Raw genomic sequence first — 23,206 nt, 5'->3', positions numbered from 1 at the left:
CAGATGAGACAAAGTGTACCGACAATCTAAGAAGAGGTTGGAAAATTGGTCAGACTCCACATGAGGACATCTGGATGAACAATGCATACGTGAAAATTAATCAGCATCATTAGTCTCCAACGCGATGCAAAACAAAATCACCAATATACATTCAGTATGAGAAAGACAATGGAAAAGACGGGCAACACCAAGCGCTGGCCAAGATGGACAGCAATTAGACCACTCACCCTGCCTCCGGCTCCAGGGTTACTATTTGCCAGTGTCATGTAGAGCTGAACGTGGGCATACTAAGTGGTCCATAAAGGCAAAGTATTCACTCAGCATAAGGGAGTGTTCGTTTTTACCAGGGGGCATGCACACGCAAGTTCACAGTGGTATAATTCATAAATCACTGGGCATGTTAAGCGTCTGTGAGTCACAAGTTGTGATATATTCATATAATGGATGATGGACAGCGATGAGAAAAACAACTGAATATGACAACGTGGACGAGATTCCTAAAGATAATATTGGGGGGAAGGCATCAGACATACTTTACTGAGAATCTTCATAAAACATCATATGATGATGATGATGATGATGGTGATGATGATGATGGTGATGATGATGAGGAGGAGGAGGATGGTGATGATGATGGTGATGATGGTAAAGGAGAAGAAGAAAGACAGACAAACAGATAGATAGTATTGCGGGGGAGGGGGGACTAGATCCAGGGCTAGAGAGGTGGCTCAGCTGTTAAGAACCTGAGCTGCTCTTATGGGGGATCCAAGTCTGAATCCCTGCACCCATGCTGGATCTCTCATAACTGTGTGTAACTTCAGCACCAAAGGGATCCAATCTCTCTGCCTCCCCCAGGCACTGGCACCAAAGTAAACATACTCAGACAGAGATATGCATATCCACATAATAAAATTTAGAAAACTTTAAAGCGTAGAGACCAAATTTTCTGATTTCTCTTTTTTCATTTTAGTCGATGGGGTTAGGACATAGTGGGAAGAGGACACAGCAGTGAAGTAGAGAAGAATGAGACAGGGCAGAGGTCCTTATGGGGTATTGTTCATGCTTAGTTTCTCCATGTGGGAGTTGGACACATGAATATTGATCTGTTTGTCGTGGTTACTCTATCTTAATTTCAAAGGTGTACACTGTTTGAAATTATGCCTCATTTCAATTTGCTTCAAAAGCAAACCACTTAAATATACAGTAGATATATTAAATATACAGTATGGATAGTAGATATACAGTAAATAAGTGATGGTTTACCCCCTCCAAATAGCATAGTCTAACACTCAGAACATGTGGAAATGTTAGCCATACATAATGAAAGAAACTTGGAATGTGTGACTAAGTTGAAGATCCATAGGAAGATTATCTGTGTTATTCAGGCAGGTTAAATATAGCTGCGTGCGCGCGCGCGCGTGTGTGTGTGTGTGTGTGTGTGTGTGTGTGTTGTGTGCACATGTGATAAAGTTTTATCTACAAAGGAGTATCATAAGAACTGACCAATTATTATTGGCTTTGAAGATGGAGGAAGGGGCCATGAGTCCAAGAATAAAGAAAACCTCAGAAGCTGTGAAAGACATGACCAAGTCAGCTTTGTATCTCTAGAAGTATATGAATAAATTTTATTGTTTTAAAATACTGTTCACAGCAATGCATTGTTGGTAGGAATGTGTTCCTGTGACAACAGGAATATAGCACATTATCCCTCAAATATTTGAATGCATAAACAATAAACTAAGAATGAGACAAAATGGTAAGACAAACATTTATAGCAATCTGCAAAGATACAAGTGCTATTATGTACAATAGATTTCCTATTAAATATGAGGCTGAATGTCAGTTGTCAGTAAATCATTAAGTTCAGTGGGCTATGCCAAAGGACTGGAAAAATTCCCATTAATGGCTACAGTTAGTATCTAATAAAACCCGAGACTATGTGTCAAAGGCATGGTTACCCCCCTAGGGATCTAGAATGAAATGAACTAGTTAACAGGGAGGGCATGTCTGGAATGATGGTCCTTTCTTTATTACATAAGTCTGATTTAGCCAAGGTACCATCCCCAGGCAGAGGTGTCTAAATTACTATATTGCTTATTTTCATGTATATATTATCCTGAAAAATTGTGACTTCCCTTCTAAACTATAAATGTAAAAACGTGGAATGCGAGGACAGAAGGTAGAATAAAAATTTTAAGGAGATGGCACTGAGATCTGCAATCTCAAAACTTTTACTGCTCTTTATATGGTTTTAAAAACATGGACATGTACAGAAACGTATTTCAACAACACATCGTTAAACTTTGCTTACTTCGTTTCATGCAGAGTTCGTCTCCTAACTCGAAGTGGCGCCCTCTCTGAGTCTGGAGGGACATGAGCACTCTCTTGTTCCCCAGTGTTTAAACCTTGCTCTGGATCACTGATGACAGCCCTAGGCAGGAAGACACAAAATCTAGTGTCTAGCATGACAAAACGTGTGCTCACTTATTTTCAAGCAGTTGGAAAATGTCAGCCACCAGATGGCCATTTGTCCTGTTGTCATAGTAATGTTTATCACACACGAGTGCACTTAAAATATTAGACTAATATCCACAAAAGGTGAAAGAAGTTATTTGTATTTTCATCCAAAGAGAACATCGGAACACCTAGAAATTCTGAAGGGAAATGAGAGCTTCACAGTTTTCTCTAGGCATTCTTCAGACACTTTCCTCCCCGTGTTGTTTTGGTTATGCTGTTTCATAACAGCAAGAATACTCTTAACTCGTAACAGTGTCCATGGCAACCTGAACCAGTGTGACTTCCATAGAAAAGTATGAAGCAAAATGAGTGCACAGCAGCATAGGTTTCTAGGGAAATGCCATCTTCACCGGGGGTGGGGGAGGATAATAAAAAAGAATGGAGACAGCAGCAGGACCTAGCATGTTCCAGAAAGGGAGCAAGCTGGTGATACAGGAGAGGAGGAAGACAGAACAAGGTGAGGAAGAGTAGAGCCAGACTGGAAAACAGGTCAATGTGGGTTCAAGCAGGATGTAGCAGTAGCCCTGATCCAAATGCTTGCTGTGGTCTCACCTAGATAGAATATCCACTTTGATGAGTGCTATTCTTTATTGAACTAAGTCAGGTGAATATGAGTTGGCTGGGAATCTGCTGATCGACAGTGCTTCTGGCTAAGTAACCCAGCTGCATTTACAAAGGAATCTTTTTCTGAAGACTAGTTGGTATTCCTTTAGAGTTTGGAGGAAACAAAACACAAAAGTATAAACAGAAATACATGCAGATTCTTAAGGCCTAAGCTCAGAGCTGACATTATTTCTTTTGTTCATATGTGACTTGTTTAAATAATCAGTGACATCTGACCTGCTATGGTGGTTTGAGATATGTCCTCCATAGGGATGTAGGGGTGGGCTTTGAGGTTTCCTGTGCTCAAGCTACTCGCAGTGTGACAGTCTACTTCCTGCTGCCTACATATCAACATGTAGCAGCTCCTTCTCTATCACCATGTATGCCTGCATGCTCCCCACCAAGATGATAATGGACTGTCTTAGTTAGGGATTTTATTGCTCTGAAGAGACACCATGACTATGCAACTCTTATAAATGAAGACATTTAATTGGGGTGGCAGCGTCCAGTTCAGCAGTTCAATCAGTCCATTATGGCAGGGAGCTTTGTGGCATGCTGCAGACATGGTGCTGGAGAAGTAGCTGAGAGTCCTACATTGAAAAGGCAACAAGAAGTCAACTGAGACACTGGGCAGAATCCTGAGCATAGGAAACCTCAAGCCCCACCCCCATAGCTGACACACTTCCTCCAACAAGGCCATACCCACTCCAACAAAGCCACACCTCCTAATAGTGCCATTCCCTATGCGATTTTGGGAAGCAATGACATTCAAACTACTCATTCTTACATGAATGAGCTGGTCATGTAAGAAAATTTAGATTAGAAAAAAGGGAAATAAGAATCTTGAAGATTAATGATGCATTGGAATATAGAAGAAGTTTGAAATCAGGACGTAAATATGTTGGAGATATGGACGAAACCTCTGAAACTGTAACCTGCTACCTCAATTAAATGTTTCCCTTTTTAAGAACTGCTGTGGTCATGGTGTCTCTTTACAGCAACAGAAACCCTAAATAAGATACCAACCAAGTCTAGACTGAAGACACATGGACAAAAATTACTTTTAGCTACTAAATTTTAACATTTTATATAACCAAGAAATGATTGAATTTCCTGGGATTGAGCGAGGTAATTGATTAATGATTTGATCTGGCCTCTCTTCCTACTGTTTCACTCTAGTGAGTGAGTTGAGAATAAATAAATAAGAAGTTAATAAAGAACCAATGAAAGCCAGTAGGAACTGAAAGAAATTATCCAGGAGCTAGGAAGTGGCAACAAGAAGAAGGGTGGCAATATAAGAAATGAACTTAATTTGCTAGAACTGAGTCTTTGTCAAGTTGATATTGGAGTTGAAAAAAAAAAGAAATGGGTCAAAGGCATCACTAAAACTTGGGGACTAAATAATTTCAAGAATGGAATTGCCATGGAGGAAAATTAAAAGAGCTGGTCATGTAAGAAAATTTAGATTAGAAAAAAAGGGAAATCAGAATCTTGAAGATTAATGATGCATTGGAATACAGAAGAAGTTTGAAATCAGGACGTAAATATGTTGGAGATATGGAATTCATTGACCATATCTAGAGACTGTGGGTGAACAAGAACTGAGAATAAGTTCACTGGCAACAAGAACAGCCAAGTCAGGTGAGCACAAAGCAAGCAAATAGAAGAACAGTGCTTCAAAAAGATTAAAGTTTTCAGGGGCTAGAGAGATGGCTCAGAGGCTAAGAGCATTGCCTGCTCTTCCAAAGGTCCTGAGTTCAATTCCCAGCAACCACATGGTGGCTCACAACCATCTGTAATGAGATCTGGTGCCCTCTTCTGGTGTGCAGGGATATATGCAGACAGAACGCTGTATACATAATTAATAAATAAAAAAACTTAATAAAAGATTAAAGTTTTCAATGGAGACAAACACTGATGACGGGCGAAGACACTGAGAACTAAGAAGTCCCTTTAGCCAACCACATGACATCACCACTGAGAACTAAGAAGTCCCTTTAGCCAACCACATGACATCACCACTGAGAACTAAGAAGTCCCTTTAGCCAACCACATGACATCACCACTCTTCTTATGAAAAGAGAGAGACATCTTGCAGACAGTGACTTTACAGAACTTGTTGGCACTTGAGGCAACATATGGAAGGCCCTGGGTTCAAACTCCAGCACCAAATGCAAAAAATAAAAAGAAAAAAAAGGAATATGCTAAAGAAATGTGGACAGCCCCCAAATGGAGCATGTTTTTGTCATGCTTCAATTTATTTTATGTATATTTCACACTGCTTTCTGAGGGACTTAAAAGTTATTGACAATTATGGTCACAGTTCTCATCTCTACACCAGTCATCTCCGTTACCACAGTGATTCTGTGGGATATTCGTTTCTAATGAGTGGAAAGATAGGATGCTCGTCACCATTGGGAAACCATAGCAACTGGCTCAAAGGTGAGTCCTAGTTTCAGTAAGATGCCTTACTAATCTCCTTAAATGATATCACATCTTGGAAAGGCAAGTTTTCTGTGGGTGCTATGACAACAAACCAGTGTCATGTGACAATCAATATAGAACAGAAGGTAACTCTAAATGATTCTAAGGTGCCCAAAAGGAGCATACAAAATCTAAGACTGAAAGAAAAAAATGCCATCTTTTAATTTATATGTAATTCAAATGTTCATTAGCTGAAAGGAAATAATTAAGTACTTTAAATAAAAATACTTAATAAAATCAATAAGTAGAATTTTTAACTGTGTGTGTGTGTGTGTGTGTGTGTGTGTGTGTGTGCATCTCGCACGCTCATGCATGCATACACGGGCATCTGGGCCTGCATGCTTGTGAATGCATGATCATGTGAGTACATGGGGGCAGGTGTGTACCCACATGAGTGTACTCCAAAGACCAAACTCTCGTGTTATTCCTCAGGATCCACCCTTCCTGTTTTGCGGAGGATGGATTGTTTCTTTGTTTTTTTACTTTTGAGACAGGGTTTCTCTGTGCAGCCCTGGCTGACCTAGAACTCGCTCTGGAGACCAGGTTAGCCTCGAAATCACAGAGCTTCACCTGCCTCTGGCTCCCGGTGCTGGGATTAAAGGGATTAAAGGCGTGCACCACCACCACCCAGAACACGTCTTGTTTGTTGAGACAGAGTCTCTCATTGGCCTGGAGCTCACCAAGTGAGCTAGACTGGCTGACAAGCAAGGCCCAAGGACCCAGCTGTCTCCTTTCCTGCAGGGAAATACAGGCACTTGCTACCACGCCTGGATTTTTCACATTGGTTCTGAGGATTTAAAGTAGGTCCTCCCGCTTACACGGCAAGCCCTTCAGGGACTGAACTGTGGCCCCAGACCGAACGTTAAGTATTTCTTCTCATCTCAGAGTGTTTTTTTTAAGTCACTAAAATGACAAGACTGCTGTGAACAGAAACTTCGGGAACTGCTGTCAGCTAGACACTGGTTGACAAGAATATGGGTGCTTTGTATGAGAGAGACATTTTGTAGTCAGTTTCTGAATAGAGCTTTGTTGGGAGTAGCTAGTCTCACCTGGACAAGTGGTCTATCATCATTTGCTCCATAACCATTTGCTTCTTCTTCTCTGCTGCCACGGTTTCCTGAGAAGATAAAATAAAAACAACTCCATTATCCACAAAGCAGAATAGTTAACACACATGATAAAATATGAACGTTTTATCTGATTTTTCCCATAAGTATAGATTATTATTGATGTTAAATTCCAATTAGTAATTTTTTTTTTATTTGGTTTTTCAAGACAGGGTTTCTCTGGTTTCAGTGTGTAACAGTGCTGGCTGTCCAGGGACTCATTTTGTAGACCAGGCCGGCCTCTAACTGACCGAGATCCACCTGCCTCTGACTCCAGCGTGCTAGGATTAAAGGCATATGCCACTACTACCTAGCTTGTTTTTTAAGACTTATTAATGGTATTTCATGCATATGAATGTTCTATCTGTATGTACACCTACATGCCAGAAGAGGGCACTGGATCAACATAGATGGTTATAAGCCACCATGAGGTAGCTGAGAACTGAACTCAGGATCTCTGGAGGAGCAGCCAGTACTCTTAACCTCTGAGCCATCTCTCCAGCCCCATTAAATCTTAAATTACCATTCCCTAAAATGAACGCATTAAAATTTCAGTAGACATCGTGATCTAGTTCCAAGAAGTTGCCTTGCATTTCTCAGTCAGAACATCCTGGAAACTCCATCTCAACTTGCTGTAGGGAGATCCTCAACATGAACAATCACATACAGAGAGAGGGGGGGGAGGGGAGAGGAAGGGGAGGGGGAGAGGGGAGGGGAGGGGGAGAGGGAGGGGGAGGGGGAGAGGGAAAGGGAGAGGGAGAGGGAGACCTTCATCCAAACAAGTCTCAGTAGAGAAGACAAACAATGGAAAGCCTTCAGTTTTCATCACAAACCTAAAGGGAGCTGCTGAGGTGGCTCAGCAGGCAACTGCACCTGCTGTCAAGCCTTGTTCAGTCTGCATTCAGTCCTGGGGACCTACACCATGAAAGGAGAGAACCTACTCCTGTAAGTTGTCCCTGACACCCACACTAATGCTAATGGATTAATGGAAAGAAAACTCGTATCATAGAAAGAATACAATCGATTGCTTCACCCACATATGTATATGGGTAACACCAACAAACTTAGTGAGTCCTCTCTCTCTCTTTCTCTCTTTCTCTCTCTCTCTCTCTCTCTCTCTCTCTCTCTCTCTCTCTCTCTCTCTCTCTCTCTCTTTCTCTCTCTCTCTCTTTGTCTCTCTCTCTCCCTATCTCTCTCTCCCCATCTATCTCTCCCCATCTCTTTCTCTTTCTCTGTCTCTCTGTCTCACACACACACACACACACACACACACACACACACACACACATACACACACACTAACACATGTAAGACACTAAAAGTTGGAAGAAGGATGTATAGTGGGAGATAAGGAGAGAAGTTAGGGGATCAATAGGGAAAATATGATCACATTTCATTCATTGTCTGTGTATGAGATTCTTGAAGACAAAAATTTATTTAAAAAAATTATAAAAACTGTCTTCATGTTATTTTTTCACTTTCTAACTCAGCTGAAAATATGTTTTGCTACATTTTAAGAAATATCCAACTGGGGGATTTGTTCAATTCCAGTTAGCTTATCAAGCAACTGCAAACACTAAAGTATTTCTTTTGAGAGACAGATAAAAGAGTCTCAATTTAAGGAGTCAAATCAAAGAGTGTTCTGACCTCAGAATGCAATTTCTGCATCTCTACTGCTCACGTCGATAAATAAAAAGAAAAATGATAGCCCCGCTTTAAAGAGAGGCTTTGCAACCTTAGTTTTATTTGAAGCAGGCAAAAAAATAGCAAATAAGAATGTCAAAATCAGAGCACCAAAATAAGAAGTAAAAAATCCTAAGAAACCTAAGAAATGGCACATCACCTACATAGTAGTCTATAATTAATTTAGCTTTTATTTGGCAGAAATTTAAGATGTGACATTCATACATCCAAATGTACCCCAAATATAGTTTATATGACTTAATAATAACTACATCCTGTGATGTTTTCTAAGATCATGACATTACAACTTTGATCTAATAGCAAACCTAGAGCAGCAATTAAATGCAAGTTCAGTAAAGCAACGTGCCTTTTATGATATTGAAGGGCTGTACAAAGAGTAGACAATAAAATAAAACGTACTGAAACTATCTACAGAGAAAAAAAATCTACCTTGGCCGAAACATAACTGTAAAACTGAAAAGCAAGCAGAAGAGAGCTATTAGTGGCTGTGATGGTGTCCAAGCAGAAAGCCCGGCTTGAGAGTTAAGGTTCACGGTGGCTTAGACTAGAGGTCCGGTCAAAGATCGGAACCACCGATTCAGAGCTCAGCATGCATGAGACAGTTTAAAAGCACAGGCGTCCTGTCCACACTGCAAAAGAGGCAAAGGAACTTGAGAAGGGGGTTGTGAAAACTCTCAGCTCTGCTCTTCCTTTAAATCGCTAGAAACTAGATCAAGACGCTGCTTCCGCTGGATTTTTTTTCAATCAACTGGTATTCTTTTTAGTTGCCTTGAGAATGTTCTTTCAAGCAAAGAAGTAACTTGGCAGTGGGGAAGGAAGGGGGGAGGTGGCACAAAACAGATAAACACTCCTGTGTGACTGGGAGGAAGTAAACCTCCGGCCTACTTGATGATGCCATTGTTAAAGAAATGAAATCCATTCATAGCCATTCGGATGGTTTAGGGATGTGGTAACTACAGTCCCTTCAGGACTTAGGTACTGGAGACACCGCTTTCAAGCACAGCTTCGGGAGATAACAGAGTAGGCCTCCTAGGGACAGAATTTTGCCTCCTAAGTAGCTTCTATTATTTTTAGTGATAACCTTGGTAATTGCCTGTTTGGGTCTACAGACAGCAAGAACTGTAACAGATTCACTTCCACCAACAAAGCCAGTCTCCCCTTCCCACTATGAAATGCATTGCATACAGATTGTGGATCGCAGCAACCAAATGACTACAAATTGATTATGTATCCCCTTAAATCTCGGTTCTCAATCTGTGGGTCATGACCATATTGGGGGGGGGGGGAGGCTTGCATATCAGATATCCTGAATACCAGATATTTACATTATGATTTATAGCCAATAGAAAAACTACAGTTATAAAGTAGGACTGGAAGTAAATTTATAGTTGGGGTCACCACAGCATGAGGAACTGTATTAAAGGGTCACAGCATTAGGAAGGTTGAGAACCTCTGCCTTAAATCATAACACTTGTGTAGCTGGGTAAAGCCTATTGCTTTGTTATTATTTAGACCGTACAAACCACAACTTTCCACATTGCGAGTTGCCATGCTGGTATTTTGTCTGCCTTTATCGGATGTCCAAGATGTTAATCTCCTGGCTATTAGGGAGGACCTGAGGACCTCACCTGTCAGCAACTTTTTCCAGTACTGCTGGACCCCAGAGAAATGTGATAATTACCTATTTATAGCAGGCCTGGCCTAAGTCATATTCATCAGCCTACCTTATTTTGAAAAAACCATAAATTTAGTCTTAATATTAATAGCCCAAAATGGTTTAGTGTGTGTGTGTGTGCACATTCACAGGAACATCTGTGTGCAGGTCAGATGATAAACTGGGCTATTGTTCTTCAGATTCCATTTACCTGTTTTTGATTGATTGATTGATTGATTGATTGATTGATTTGAGACAGAGTCTCTCACTGGCCTGGAGCCCTAAAGCAGTGGTTCTCACCCTTCCTAACACTGCGAACCTTTAGTACAGTTACTCACTTTGTGGTGACCCAGAAAATTATTTTCATTGCTGCTTCATAACTGTAATTTTGGTACTGCTATGAATCACAAAGTAAATGTTGAAGACAGAGGTCTGCCAAGGGGGTCCGCTGGCTAGACAGCTGGGCGACTGTGCCCCAGGATCAATGCAGCCCCACTCCTAGCACTAGGATGACCAGTGCGCAGAACCGCACCCAGCTCTGGCTATGTGGGCTCCGAGTATTGAACTCAAGGCCTTGTGATCTCAAAGCAAGTACTCTCCTGACTAAACCATCTCTCTGGCCACAAAGTCTATAGTCTTCATTTTATCTAAAAAGAACCTACTTGACTCCTAGACCTTTCCATAGCTGGACTAAATTTCTATAATATCAGTAGGTCATGAATTTTATATATATATATATATATATATATATATATATATATATATATATATATGTGAAAACACACATTTATGTATATGTATGTATTATATATTTATATATACATATATAAAATTTTGTGTGTATATGTATGTATACACACATATATACATACACATGCACATTTTTCTGTGTATATTTGCATATATACATGTATACATATATACATGTGTATGTATGCATATATTGTATATATACATACACACAGAAAAGGTTTGAGGGAGAAATGTAGTTAAAACATAATCTTAAAATAAACCAAAATATTAGGCTTATTTTTGTGGCAAGAAAGTGTGTCAAATTCAAAGCATACTAACATGTGGCCAATTACTATTTTGAGCAGAATAAACTAGATTTTCACAAACTCAAAAAGAATTTCCTCAGAAGATATACCTTTTATAAACAAGTAAGTTGTTTATAAAAACTAAGGGCTAAATTTAGATATTAATGAGTATTCATCCTAGTCTAAATTCGCTGCTATGACTCTTTATTCAACTACAACCGTAAAATCTTGGGAGGATAAATACCTTAATGACTTATCAAATAAAGGAAACTGCTGATGGCTTACGGCATCTGATTTCCTCGAGCTGCTCCTTACTTGGTGAGGGCTATCCGCATAACCTTGCTGCAGGAGGGCTTTCCTATCCAAAGTCAGAAGGTCATCCACGCAGGCTTCTTCCCCCTGATCGCACTACACAAGGAAGGCAAAAAACAAACCATCGGGCACGTATTCACGAAAAGGCTGTTGGAGAGTTCAGAGTACCAGCCAGTCTTGGGAGGCAGGCTTCCATTTGTTCAGCTAGATGACCTTTCTGAGCCTCGTTTTAGTCATAAACTGGGAACTGTCGATACTATATCAAAAACTGATAAGTGTTTATATATACCTGATATACAGTAGACATTAAGTAAAAGACAGAAATGATCATAACCAACAAAGCAACTAGTCAAGAACCTGCTAGGCTTTAAGAGTTTCTCCTCTGGGATTTCTCCCCATTGTCCATCTTCCGTGGAAGGTAACACATTTAAAAGTATAGGAACAAAGTTTTCTGTACAAAAGATACTGACAGCAGGGCTTTTGGTTTGTCTTGAAAATTAATTTAGTGGATACACATAAAATACTTTAAATAGCCCTGGCTTATTAAAATAAACGTTCAGCGTTAAACTTTCTAAATTGTCAGCAGAAAGAGTGTTTCCAAGACAAGGGCATTGTTCACTTGAAGTTTCATGCACACTTTACAAGTTTCTCATGTTACCTTCTCGTTCATCTTGTTTCCTGCTGGGTCTTGCCTGCTGGTAGCTTTCGCCTTTTCTGCGGTTCTCTGAATGTGCTGTTTGTAGCCCTCCTTCATTTCAGCCTCATATTGCTCATATTTCTGCTTGTACTTGCCTGTGGGTGCTGGCAAGTCCTCTGGGATGGTGTCCTGTTCCTAGAGGTAGCACACAAAGCATGCTGTGCACCAGAAAGCTGTGTCTCTCATACTATTTTTATTGGTTATTTGAGAATCTCACTTCATAAACCGACCACACTCACTTCCCAGTCATCCCAGGTCCTCCCCCACAATCCTGGTGACACACCCTCCTCCAACCCTGAAAAAGAAAAAAACACAAGTCCAACTTATGCTGCCCATATATTCACTGGAGCATGGTCAAACTCCCAGCAACCAGCCCCCTGAAGAAAACTGAGTCTTTCCGCACCTGCACCCCTGCCGGAAGCCATCAGCCGTGGAGACCTACAATTCAGCATCTCTTCTCACAATTTTTCAGAGTTCTCTTTAATGTCCAGAAAAGGGTTTTTTGGCTTTTTGTTTCTTTGGGTTTTTTTATTTGGTTGTTTGGTTGGATAGTTCGTTAATTGGGTTTGTTTGTTTGTTTGTTTGTTTGTTTTCCAGACAGGCTTTCTCTGTACTGACCTGACTGTTATGGAATTCATGCTATAGATGAGGCTGACCTCGAACTCACAGAGATCCACCTGCCTCTGTCTCCCAAGTGCTAGGATTAAAGGTGTACACCAGCACCACAGTCTAGAAAAGTTTTTTTTTAAGTAGTATTTTTCTTGTTGACATTGCCAGGCTTACCATGTACTTTAGCTCTTAGCTCTAAAGACTACTGTAGTCTGTGTTCCAAACAGAAGGGACAATAAAATACCCAGCTGACAGAGCACTGCCTCAGGAATCCTTTACTCTCTGCTCAGCTGAAGGTCTGCTCCGAAAGTGACTTGAAAGAATTAACATCAAAGTATTTTTCTTGGATATTTTATGTAGGTCTTTGATTTTTTTTTATCAAAACAGCCCTAGGAATTAGAGAGTAACAACACTAATTAAAAGCACCGGTTGCCATTTCCAGAGTATCACCGTATTTTATTCCCTAGTATTTTGTGGCTGCTTGTCAAATTTTCATGGTAGCAAAAGATAATAGAGTCAATGGGCATTTGTCCTGACTTAGATGGGTATAGATACCGATATATTATGTGCGTGTGTGTATACATATATATGTGTGTGCTGGGAATAGATATGTATGTCCAACTCTTGGAGAGTTTTGAGACAGTATAAGTATAACACAAAAGATGACTGAGGCCAAATTTAGAGCAATAGCCACTGTAACATACAGACGAAATGCATACTGACCACTTCGTTCAGATGATACCGTGTATATGGTCTTTGGCATGGTGTAATCCAAGCCAGAGTGGAAGGTAACTGTGGTGGCTTGACATGAGCGTGCATTGTACCACATGGTGCTCCTGAAAAATTATCCTAAAAAATAAAATGGAATGATAGTACATGCTCATAGGTGCTACCGTTGTCAAATATTTATTATATTTTTAAAAAAGTGTTAGAATTACCTCTTCATCAGAGTCAACAAGGCTTCCCAAATCAAGTGGCGGGACCCTAAAAGAAATAATCTATACAGCTCATAAAATTTTAAGTGAGTCTGTAATGACAGAAAAATCATTTTCAAATGCATTATGTAGATACAAAGTCACAATTCAGCTAATGGTATGTTGTCTACCACCGCATAGCAGGAAGGGTTGTAGATTTTGATAAGTGTTTAGTAACTTTTCAAATTGATTATGAAATACAGTCATTATTCATAAAATAAGAAATGAAATATAATAACAAAAGTATGCAAAGGTATAATTAAATAAATTATATTTGGAACAAGGGTGGTGCTAAGGAGATGCCTCAATGACTGAGGCATTTTCCAGGCAGGACAGTGAGTAGTTCAGACGCCCTGAACCCATATAAAGTCGAGGCAGGTGTGGCAGCTGCTTGTCATCAGCACTCAGGAGGATGAGAAGGGCTCCTCAAAATATGAAGCACAGGTGCACACCACAAACGATGGAGGACTCTCATTGGTTAATAAAGAAACTGCCTTGGCTTTTTGATAGGGCAGGATTTAGACAGGTGTAGACAGAACAGAATGCTGGGAAGAAGTAAGTGAGGCAGATGGCTCAAGTAGTCGCCATGACTCTCCTCTCCAAGATGGATGCAGGCTAGAATCTTCCCAGTAAGCCACCCCTCATGGTGCTGCACAGATTACTAAATATGGGTTATTCAAGATGTGAGAGTTAGACAATAAGAGGCTGAAACTAATGGGCCAGGCAGTGTTTAAATGAATACAGTTTGTGTGTTGTTATTTCGGTGCATAAGCTAGCCAGGTGGCCAGGAGCTGGGCGGGATGAAAAGCAGGCCTGCTCGCCTGTCACTACACCACAAACATATACAGACACATAAGAACAAAGGCAATAAGTACTCAAAGTCCACTGTCCTAATGGTTTTCCTGCTCTGCTATTGTAATGCCCTAGGGTATCTCGTGTGCTGCTGAGGAGAGCATGGAACAGGTTAGTAAGATCTCTATCTGTGTCATGGTATAACTGCACACGTCCCTTTCCAAATCTGCTCTCTTGAAGTCAGCCGGCCCTGGATTGTTTGCATGGAGATCAGCAAATACTAGAATCAAGATTTGATTTACTGTTTTTGTACTCAAAAGTGGAGGCAGAAAATATTAATAATTTAAATAAAATTAAATGCACCACAGATGTAGCTATCGAGTAGTGGGTTACTGTCTTAATTAGGGTTTCTGTTGCTGTCATGAAACACCATGACCAAAAAGCAAGTTGGGGAGGAAAGGGCTTATTTATTTGGCTTACACTTCAGCATTGCTGTTCATTACTGAAGGAAGTCAGGACAGGAACTCAAACAGGACAGAATCCTGGAGGCAGGAGCTGATACAGAGGCCATGGAGGGGTGATGCGTGCTGGCTTGCTTCCCATGGCTTGCTCAACCAACATTCTTATAGGACCCATGATGGGCAGCCCAGGGATAGCACCATAGACCAAAGGCTCCCCATCAAATCACTAATTGAGATCTCAACTGGATCTCATGGAGGCATATCCTCAACTGAGGTTCCTTCCTCTCTGATGACTCTAGCTTATGCTTAATTGAAACACAACCAGCCAGTACAGTGGCACAAGAGAATATTCAGCAATATTATTTTAAGCATTCAAAATTGGTTTCACCAAGAAGCCACTCATAATATTTTATAGCAAATAAAAATATCACTCAACGTTCACACTGGAACTAGCTCATCACTGCAGCCATAGGCTGATTACAGATATTCAGAGAAAAACAAACAAAGCATTCTGTGGGTACGAATTGCCTAAATGAACTTTTTAATAGTTTATATATTTTATTAGCTGTGAAAATTTCTTGCTATATATATAGTTTATATAACAAAAGCTTTGACCAACAACATGCATTTAATTTTTATAATGAGTGAATAAAAATGTATAATAAATATTTAATAAATTTTCACATCCACTATAAACTGTAGATTAGCACACAACCGGAAGACACTTGCTACACCCTTTCTGACATGCCCCTTGCTACATTATCTATATTGTGTGTTTAGTACGTAAGCATAGCTTTTTAACTTAAATGTAACTTAAGTTTCATATCCAGCTGAAGATAAAATTATCTATCATGTAGAAACAGATGAAATTATTGACCTTGCTTAATTAAAGTAATTTTTAACTACTCAAGGTATCATAAATATTTGCCGGTTCAGAAATGTAAAGAAATGTAGCTCACACAGGTAGACAGGGATTCGGGATTGCCCATGATCTGGAAGTCCATCCTTGCTTTAATTAAAGAGAGAGAAAGAGAAAATCAGTGTGCATTATACATTAAAAGATAAGCCATGACTGGATGCAAGAAAGACAATTACATTTTTTCCCTGTAAACACCATAGAAAATGTGCCTCCCACGACTCTCTTCGTTGTAATTAAGACATAGTGGAAATGATGGCTGAGACGATAACCACCTTCCCAGCACTGTCAGCTTGGGAAGATGGGTCCTCAAACAATGACAAGACTAAAACAGGCAGGAAGACTGTGACAGCCAGAGGACTGGGATGGCTCCTGTTAGGTGTATACATGACAGCGAAGCTGGACCCATGAGACCTCAACGATGTGGTTGTTTAAACAAGACCGGACAAACACCATCACCAGTTGGCAGGACGCTGTGGATGGAGGAGAGCTTTCGAGGCCCCACCCCTACATAAAGAGCTACAGGCAATTAATGGCTGATTGAGAGAGAGTGATCCCTCTTCAGGGAAAATCCCCTGGTGATTTAACCAATGCCAAGGAGTCAGCCCAAGTACATATACATATGAACAACTTTAAAGGGGCTCAGCGGGTTATATTTATAAATTCTATACATACATATTATAATAAAGAGTAAGAGGCCATGTAGGAGCAAGTTGGGAGAGCATGAAAGGAAATGGAAAAAATTGAGGGAGTAGAAACCGATATAATTATAGTACTCATAAATGAAATTATCAATAAACAAACAAAAATACTAGAGAGAGAAACTGCATTTAGTTGCTCCATAAGACATAGACAGCAGTGTCTTTGAGAGTTAAGAAGGATATCTGGATGCCCTTCCTACACAGCTAACATAAAAGCATAAGATTTGCTCCGCAAACATTTTCATTTGAATGTAAATACAAAAATAGCAAGTTGGTGACAGCTACGTGAGCCACAGTTCTGTGGCTTGACTCTGTAGCCATCACCAGTGTCATTAACGTCATTAATGTCTTCGCCTTTTTGCCTTTCAGAGCCCTGAACACGGAGAGTGGAGGTGTCAGTCTCATTGAAGCCTTTGGTTTTAGCCTACAGTTCATCGTCTTCTCTGCTTTAGAGGTCATGGTTTTCCTTTAAATGTCTTCCCTAGTTGAATTCAACACTATTGGAATATGAATCCCATCTGTAAAATGAGAAGTTCCTTGAGCTAAGTCTTTATTTCATTGATTGTTGGACCTTTCATACCCAGTACTATGCTAAGTGGGTTATGAGCACAAAATAAATAAGACTCAAGGGTTCAGTCACTGAAATTCCATCTTAAACAGTGTATAAGGTAGAGAAAGTTTAGTTTATAATCTTTTAAGTCTTTTGTATATAAGTTACATTATATCTTATGTGAATACTAATACTTTCAGAGTATTTAATACATAAAATGATTATAGGGTGTGTGATTAAGTATGCAGTTTAAAATAAATCCACTAGCATGTAATAGGGGCAACACTGTAAAGAAAATAATACTTTCTTCATCCTTTATATTTTCCTCTTTATCTTGTATTTTCTGCTAACATGTGAGGATTTTTTAAAATAACAATGATAAAGCAATAATCTTAAAATTAAAAACTTAAAGCTAAATCAATCAATGGCAAATTTTAAAACAATAATTATCTTAAAATTTGGTGGCTTCAAGCTTCCTAATCTAGGAAACGCTGACCCTAAATATTTGTGAGTGTAAACAGTCATGAAAACAGGAGGGAAGGACAGTGGAAGCAATCGAAGAGATCGTTCTATGAGAGGAAAATCCTAGGGTTTACATACTTGTAGTGAATTCTTTCGTTGAGAAAATAGGCGAGGTTGGTTCCTAGATGCAGCCACTCCTTTGACCTCTAAGTCCATTCAAATGCATGTGTATTTCACGAAATGTGCTGCTCTTTTTAAGAGATAAAATAAATGCAAAATGGTCACTCTTATTAGAATTTTAAATAATCCATACACAGTATGTGTCTATACAAAGAAGTCAAGTCATTGTGTTTAATGGTTATGGCTAATAATGAATCATTTTTGATTTTATAAACTGAAATCAAGTTTTGATGATGCAAATACACCATGCTTCATGGAAGCCTGCATGACATATGCCCAAAGACGTCCTTCTCTTAATCTCTATGCTCCATGAATATGTCTCTTTTATGGCAAAAGGGATATATCAGGTGGGATTAAATTAAAATTTTCAATGGGAAAGTTAATCTGTTGGGCTCACTGGATCCACACAGGTCCTTAGAAGAGGGGTACAGGAGGATCTGGGGAAACCGAGAAGGAGGGACGGTGGAGTCACAAATGTTAGAGAAACACAGATGCTATGAAGTTGCCACCAAAGATAGAAAAGACGATTAACACTTTATAGAATGTACAAGAGACAAGGAATGACTCTTCCCCTGGGACTTCCAAAAGGAACTAGTCCTGCTGGTAGCTTGTTTTAAGCCATTCTAGACAAAATTTATGCACTGATCTCCAATACATTTATATTTCTTAAAGCCATTCAGTCAGTTGTAAGGTTTTAGAGCAAAATTGGAAAACTAATGATCTACCTGTCTTCTCTACCAAATTATTCTTATTCTTCTGTATATTCATTTCTCAAGCCATTATAGATTTTGATACTGTCAGGGTAGACTAACAAAAATATTTATACGAGAGTGTTTTCAGGTGTCCTGCTCCTGTACTAAGGCCATCCACCCAAAGGGGTCAGACTCTGGCCTCCAGGCAGGTCTGAGGATTCCTGCAAGGGAGTGAGGGCTCCTTCAGATTGTGCTGCCAGGTTCGCTGTGTGATATTCCATCCCGCCCTGCCCCCACCTTGGCCCTTTTGTCCGGGCAGCTTCCCTGGGCTGCCTGGAATCCCTGATCCTGTGCCCTGGAGTTCCATCTGGACTGCCTTCCCTAGTGTTTTCAGGTGTCCTGTCCCTGTACTAAGGCCATCCACCCAAAGGGGTCAGACTCTGGCCTCCAGGCAGGTCTGAGGATTCCTGCAAGGGAGTGCGGGCTTCTTCAGATTGTGCCACAAGGAATAGCTCCTGCTCTGGCACTGGGGAGATCCAACCAGATTCAGTCACAGCAAAGACGGGTCTAGGACACCAAGCGCCTCCCGGCTCCATTTGAAGGAAGAGATGGGCAGGCGCCAATGCAAGAACTCCTCCAACATGAAAGGCAACATGACATCACCAGAATCCAGACATCCCAAAACAACAAGAATTGAACACCCTACCCCAGAAGATATAGAAGAAACTGACCTTAAACAGTACTTTATGAAAATAATAGAGGACCTTAAACAGGAGGTAAAAAACTGCCATAAATAAATGGAGATGACAAACAAAAAGGTAGACGAAATAAATAAATCTCTCAAAGATACCTAAGAAAAACAAGAAAAAGCAATCAAACAGGTAAGGGGAAACAGTACAAGACCTGATAAATGAAATGGAGGTAATGAAGAAAACACAATCTGAAGGAAGACTGGAAATGGAAACTCTGAGTAAACGAACAGAAACTTCAGAGACAAGTATTTCCAACAGAATACAAGAGATGGAAGAAAGAATCTCGGACTCTGAAGATACTATAGAGGAAATAAATTCACAGATTAAAGAACTAAACAAATCTAACAAATTCTTTACACAAAACATCCAGGAAATCTGGGACACCATGAAAAGACCAAGCCTAAGAATAACTGGGGTAGAGAAAGGAGAAGAATTACAATTCAAAGGCCCAGAAAACATATTCAACAAAATTATAGAAGAAAACTTCCCCAACCTAAAGAAGGATGTTCCTATGAAGGTACAAGAAGCCTACAGAACACCAAATAGACTGGATCAAAAGAAAGCATCCCCACACCATATAATAATCAAAACACAAAACATACAGAATAAAGAACAGATATTAAGAGCTGCAAAGGAAAAAGGTCAAGTAACATATAAAGGGAAACCTATCACAGTTACACCTGATTTCTCAATGGAAACCATGAAAGCCAGAAGAGCTTGGATAGATGTGCTACAGACACTAAGGGAACATGGATGCAAGCCTAGACTACTATAACCAGCAAAGCTTGCATTCACCATCGATGGAGTAAACAAGATATTCCAGGACAAAAACAGATTTAAACAATATGTAGCCACAAATCCAGCCTTGCAGAAAGTAATAGAAGGAAAATCACAAACCAAGGAGTCCAACAACGCCCACAATAACTCAGGCATCTAGCGACCCTTCACCAGCACATCTAGAAGTAGGGAAACACACAAACTCTACTACAAAAAAATGACCAAAGTTAACAACCACTGGTCATTAATATCACTTAATATCAATGGACTCAATTCACCTATAAAAAGGCACAGGCTAAGAGACTGGATATGAAAACAGGATCCAACATTCTGCTGTTTACAAGAAACACACCTCAACCACAAAGACAGACACCTACTCAGAGTAAAGGGTTGGGAAAAGGTTTATCAAGCAAATGGACCTAAGAAACAAGTGGGTGTGGCCATACTAATTTCTAACAAAGCTGACTTCAAACTAAAATCAATCAGAAGAGATGGAAAGGGACACTTTATACTCATAACAGGAAAAATCCTTCAGAATGAAGTCTCAATCCTGAATATCTATGCCCCTAATATAAAAGCTCCCACTTATGTAAAAGAAACACTTCTAGAACTCAAGGCAGCCATCAAACCACACACATTAATAGTTGGAGACTTCAACACTCCTCTCTCACCAATGGACAGGTCAATCAGACAGAACCTAACAGAGAATTGAAAGACTTAATGGAGGTAATGAACCAAATGGACTTAACAGACATCTATAGAACATTCCACCCAAATAGGAAAGAATATACCTTCTTCTCTGCGGCTCATGGAACCTTTTCGAAAATTAACCATATACTTGGTAACAAAGCAAACTTCCACAGTTACAAAAAAATATTAATAACCACCTGTGTCTTACCGGATCACCATGGATTAAAATTAGAAATCAACAACAATGCTACCCCCAGAAAGCCCACAAACTCATGGAAACTGAACAGTCAACTACTGAACCACACCTGGGTCAAGGAAGAAATAAAGAAAGAAATTAAAGTCTTTCTTGAATTTAATGAAAACAAAGACACAACATACTCAAACCTATGGGACACAATGAAAGCAGTGCTAAGAGGAAAGTTCATAGCACTAAGTGCCCACTTAAAGAAAACGGAGAAAGCACTCATTGGTGACTTAACAGCACACCTGAAAGCTCTGGAAAAAAAAGAAGCAGACTCACCTAGGAGAAGTAGAAGACTGGAAATAATCAAACTGAGGGCAGAAATCAACAAAATAGAAACATAGAAAACAATCCAAAGAATCAATGAAACAAAAAGCTGGTTCTTGGAGAAAATCAACAAGATTGACAAACCCTTAGCCAAACTAATCAAACGGCAGAGGGAGAACACGCAAATTAATAAGATCAGAAATGAAAAGGGGGACATAACCACAGACACAGAGGAAATTCAGAGAATCATTAGATCTTACTACAAAAGCCTATATGCCCCAAATTGGAAAATGTAAAAGAAATGGACAGTTTTTTAGATAAATACCATATACCAAAGTTAAACCAGGACCAGGTAAATGCTCTAAATAGTCCTGTTAGTCGCGAAGAATTAGAAACTGTTATCAGAAACCTCCCTACCAAAAAGAGCCCAGGACCAGATAGTTTCAATGCAGAATTCTACCAGAACTTCCAAGAAGACATAATACCTATACTCCTTAAGGTATTTCATAATATAGAAACACAAGAGTCACTGCCAAATTCCTTCTATGAAGCTACAGTTACCCTGATACCTAAACCACACAAAGACTCAGCCAAGAAAGAGAATTACAGGCCAATCTCACTCATGAACATTGACGCAAAAATTCTCAATAAAATACTGGCAAACCGAATCCAAGAACTCATTAGAAAAATTATCCACTACGATCAAGTAGGCTTCATCCCAAAGATGCAGGGCTGGTTCAACATACGAAAATCTATCAATGTAATCCATCATATAAATAAACTGAAGGAAAAAAACATATGGTCATCTCATTAGATGCTGAAAAAGCATTTGACAAAATTCAGTACCCTTTTATGATAAAGGTCTTGGAGAGATTAGGAATACAAGGGTCATTCCTAAATATAATAAAAGCTATTTACAGCAAGCCGACAGCTAACATCAAATTAAACGGAGAGAAACTCAAGGCCATCCCACTAAATTCAGGAACACGACAAGGCTGTCCACTCTCTCCTTATCTCTTCAATATAGTGCTTGAAGTTCTAGCAATAGCAATAAGACAACATAAGGGAATCAAGGGGATTCGATATGGAAAGGAAGAAGTTAAACTTTTTTTTGCAGATGATATGATAGTGTACATAAGCGACCCCAAAACCTCCACCAAAGAACTCCTACAGCTGATAAACTCCTTCAGTAACGTGGCAGGCTACAAGATCAACTCCAAAAAATCAGTCACCCTCCTATACACAAAGGATAAGGAAGCAGAGAGGGAAATCAGAGAAGTATCACCTTTCACAATAGCCCCAAATAGCATTAGATATCTGGGAGTAACTCTAACCAAGGAAGGGAAGGATTTATTTGACAAGAACTTTAAGTCTTTGAAGAAAGAAATTGAAGAGGATACCAGAAAATGGAAGGATCTCCCCTGCTCGTGGATTGGGAGGATCAACATAGTAAAAATGGAAATTCTACCAAAAGCAATCTATAGATTCAATGCAATCCCCATCAAGGTCCTATCAAAATTCTTCACAGATATTGAGAGGACAATAATCAACTTTATATGGAAAAACAAGAAACACAGGATAGCCAAAACAATCTTATACAATAAAGGTACTTCTGGAGGCATTACCATCCCTGACTTCAAACTCTATTACAGAGCTACAGTATTGAAAACAGCTTGGTATTGGCATAAAAACAGAGAAGTCGACCAATGGAATCGTATAGAAGACCCGGATCTTAAACCACAAACCTATGAACACCTGATTTTTGATAAAGGAGCCAAAAGTACACAATGGAAGAAAGAGGGCATGTTCAACAAATGGTGCTGGCATAACTGGATGTCAACCTGTAGATAGATCCGTATCTATCACCATGCACAAAACTCAAGTCCAAATGGATTAAAGACCTCAATATTAATCTGAACACATTGACCTTGATAGAGGAGAAAGTGGGAAGTACTCTACAACAAATGGGCACAGGAGACCGTTTCCTACGTATAACCCCAGCTGCACAGACATTAAGGGCAACATTGA

At 39.7% G+C, this 23,206-nt stretch overlaps 1 protein-coding gene across 4 annotated transcripts in view; it reads right to left on the bottom strand.

The window, feature by feature from the left end:
* The window catches only part of Caps2 (calcyphosine 2), a 36,642-nt gene extending 18,847 nt beyond the window's left edge, over nucleotides 1-17,795 (bottom strand). For 2 of the 4 annotated variants that reach the window (XM_038314995.1, XM_038314997.1), the window contains exons 1-8: nucleotides 17,718-17,795; nucleotides 15,910-15,959; nucleotides 13,662-13,707; nucleotides 13,447-13,572; nucleotides 12,076-12,249; nucleotides 11,391-11,513; nucleotides 6,654-6,721; nucleotides 2,312-2,431 (exon numbers count right to left, since the gene is read on the bottom strand). In XM_038314995.1, coding sequence (XP_038170923.1) covers nucleotides 2,312-2,431; nucleotides 6,654-6,721; nucleotides 11,391-11,513; nucleotides 12,076-12,249; nucleotides 13,447-13,572; nucleotides 13,662-13,707; nucleotides 15,910-15,959; nucleotides 17,718-17,795 — 785 coding nt within the window. The remainder of the gene's footprint in view (nucleotides 1-2,311; nucleotides 2,432-6,653; nucleotides 6,722-11,390; nucleotides 11,514-12,075; nucleotides 12,250-13,446; nucleotides 13,573-13,661; nucleotides 13,708-15,909; nucleotides 15,960-17,717) is intronic. The other 2 variants (XM_038314996.1, XM_038314998.1) reach the window with 2 other exon arrangements.
* Between the last annotated feature and the right edge of the window lie 5,411 nt (nucleotides 17,796-23,206).

Source organism: Arvicola amphibius, chromosome 17, assembly GCF_903992535.2.
Source record: "Arvicola amphibius chromosome 17, mArvAmp1.2, whole genome shotgun sequence".
Classification (NCBI taxonomy): domain Eukaryota; kingdom Metazoa; phylum Chordata; class Mammalia; order Rodentia; family Cricetidae; genus Arvicola; species Arvicola amphibius.
Note: the sequence above shows the minus strand (reverse complement) of the source record. Positions and strands in the feature narration are given on the sequence as shown.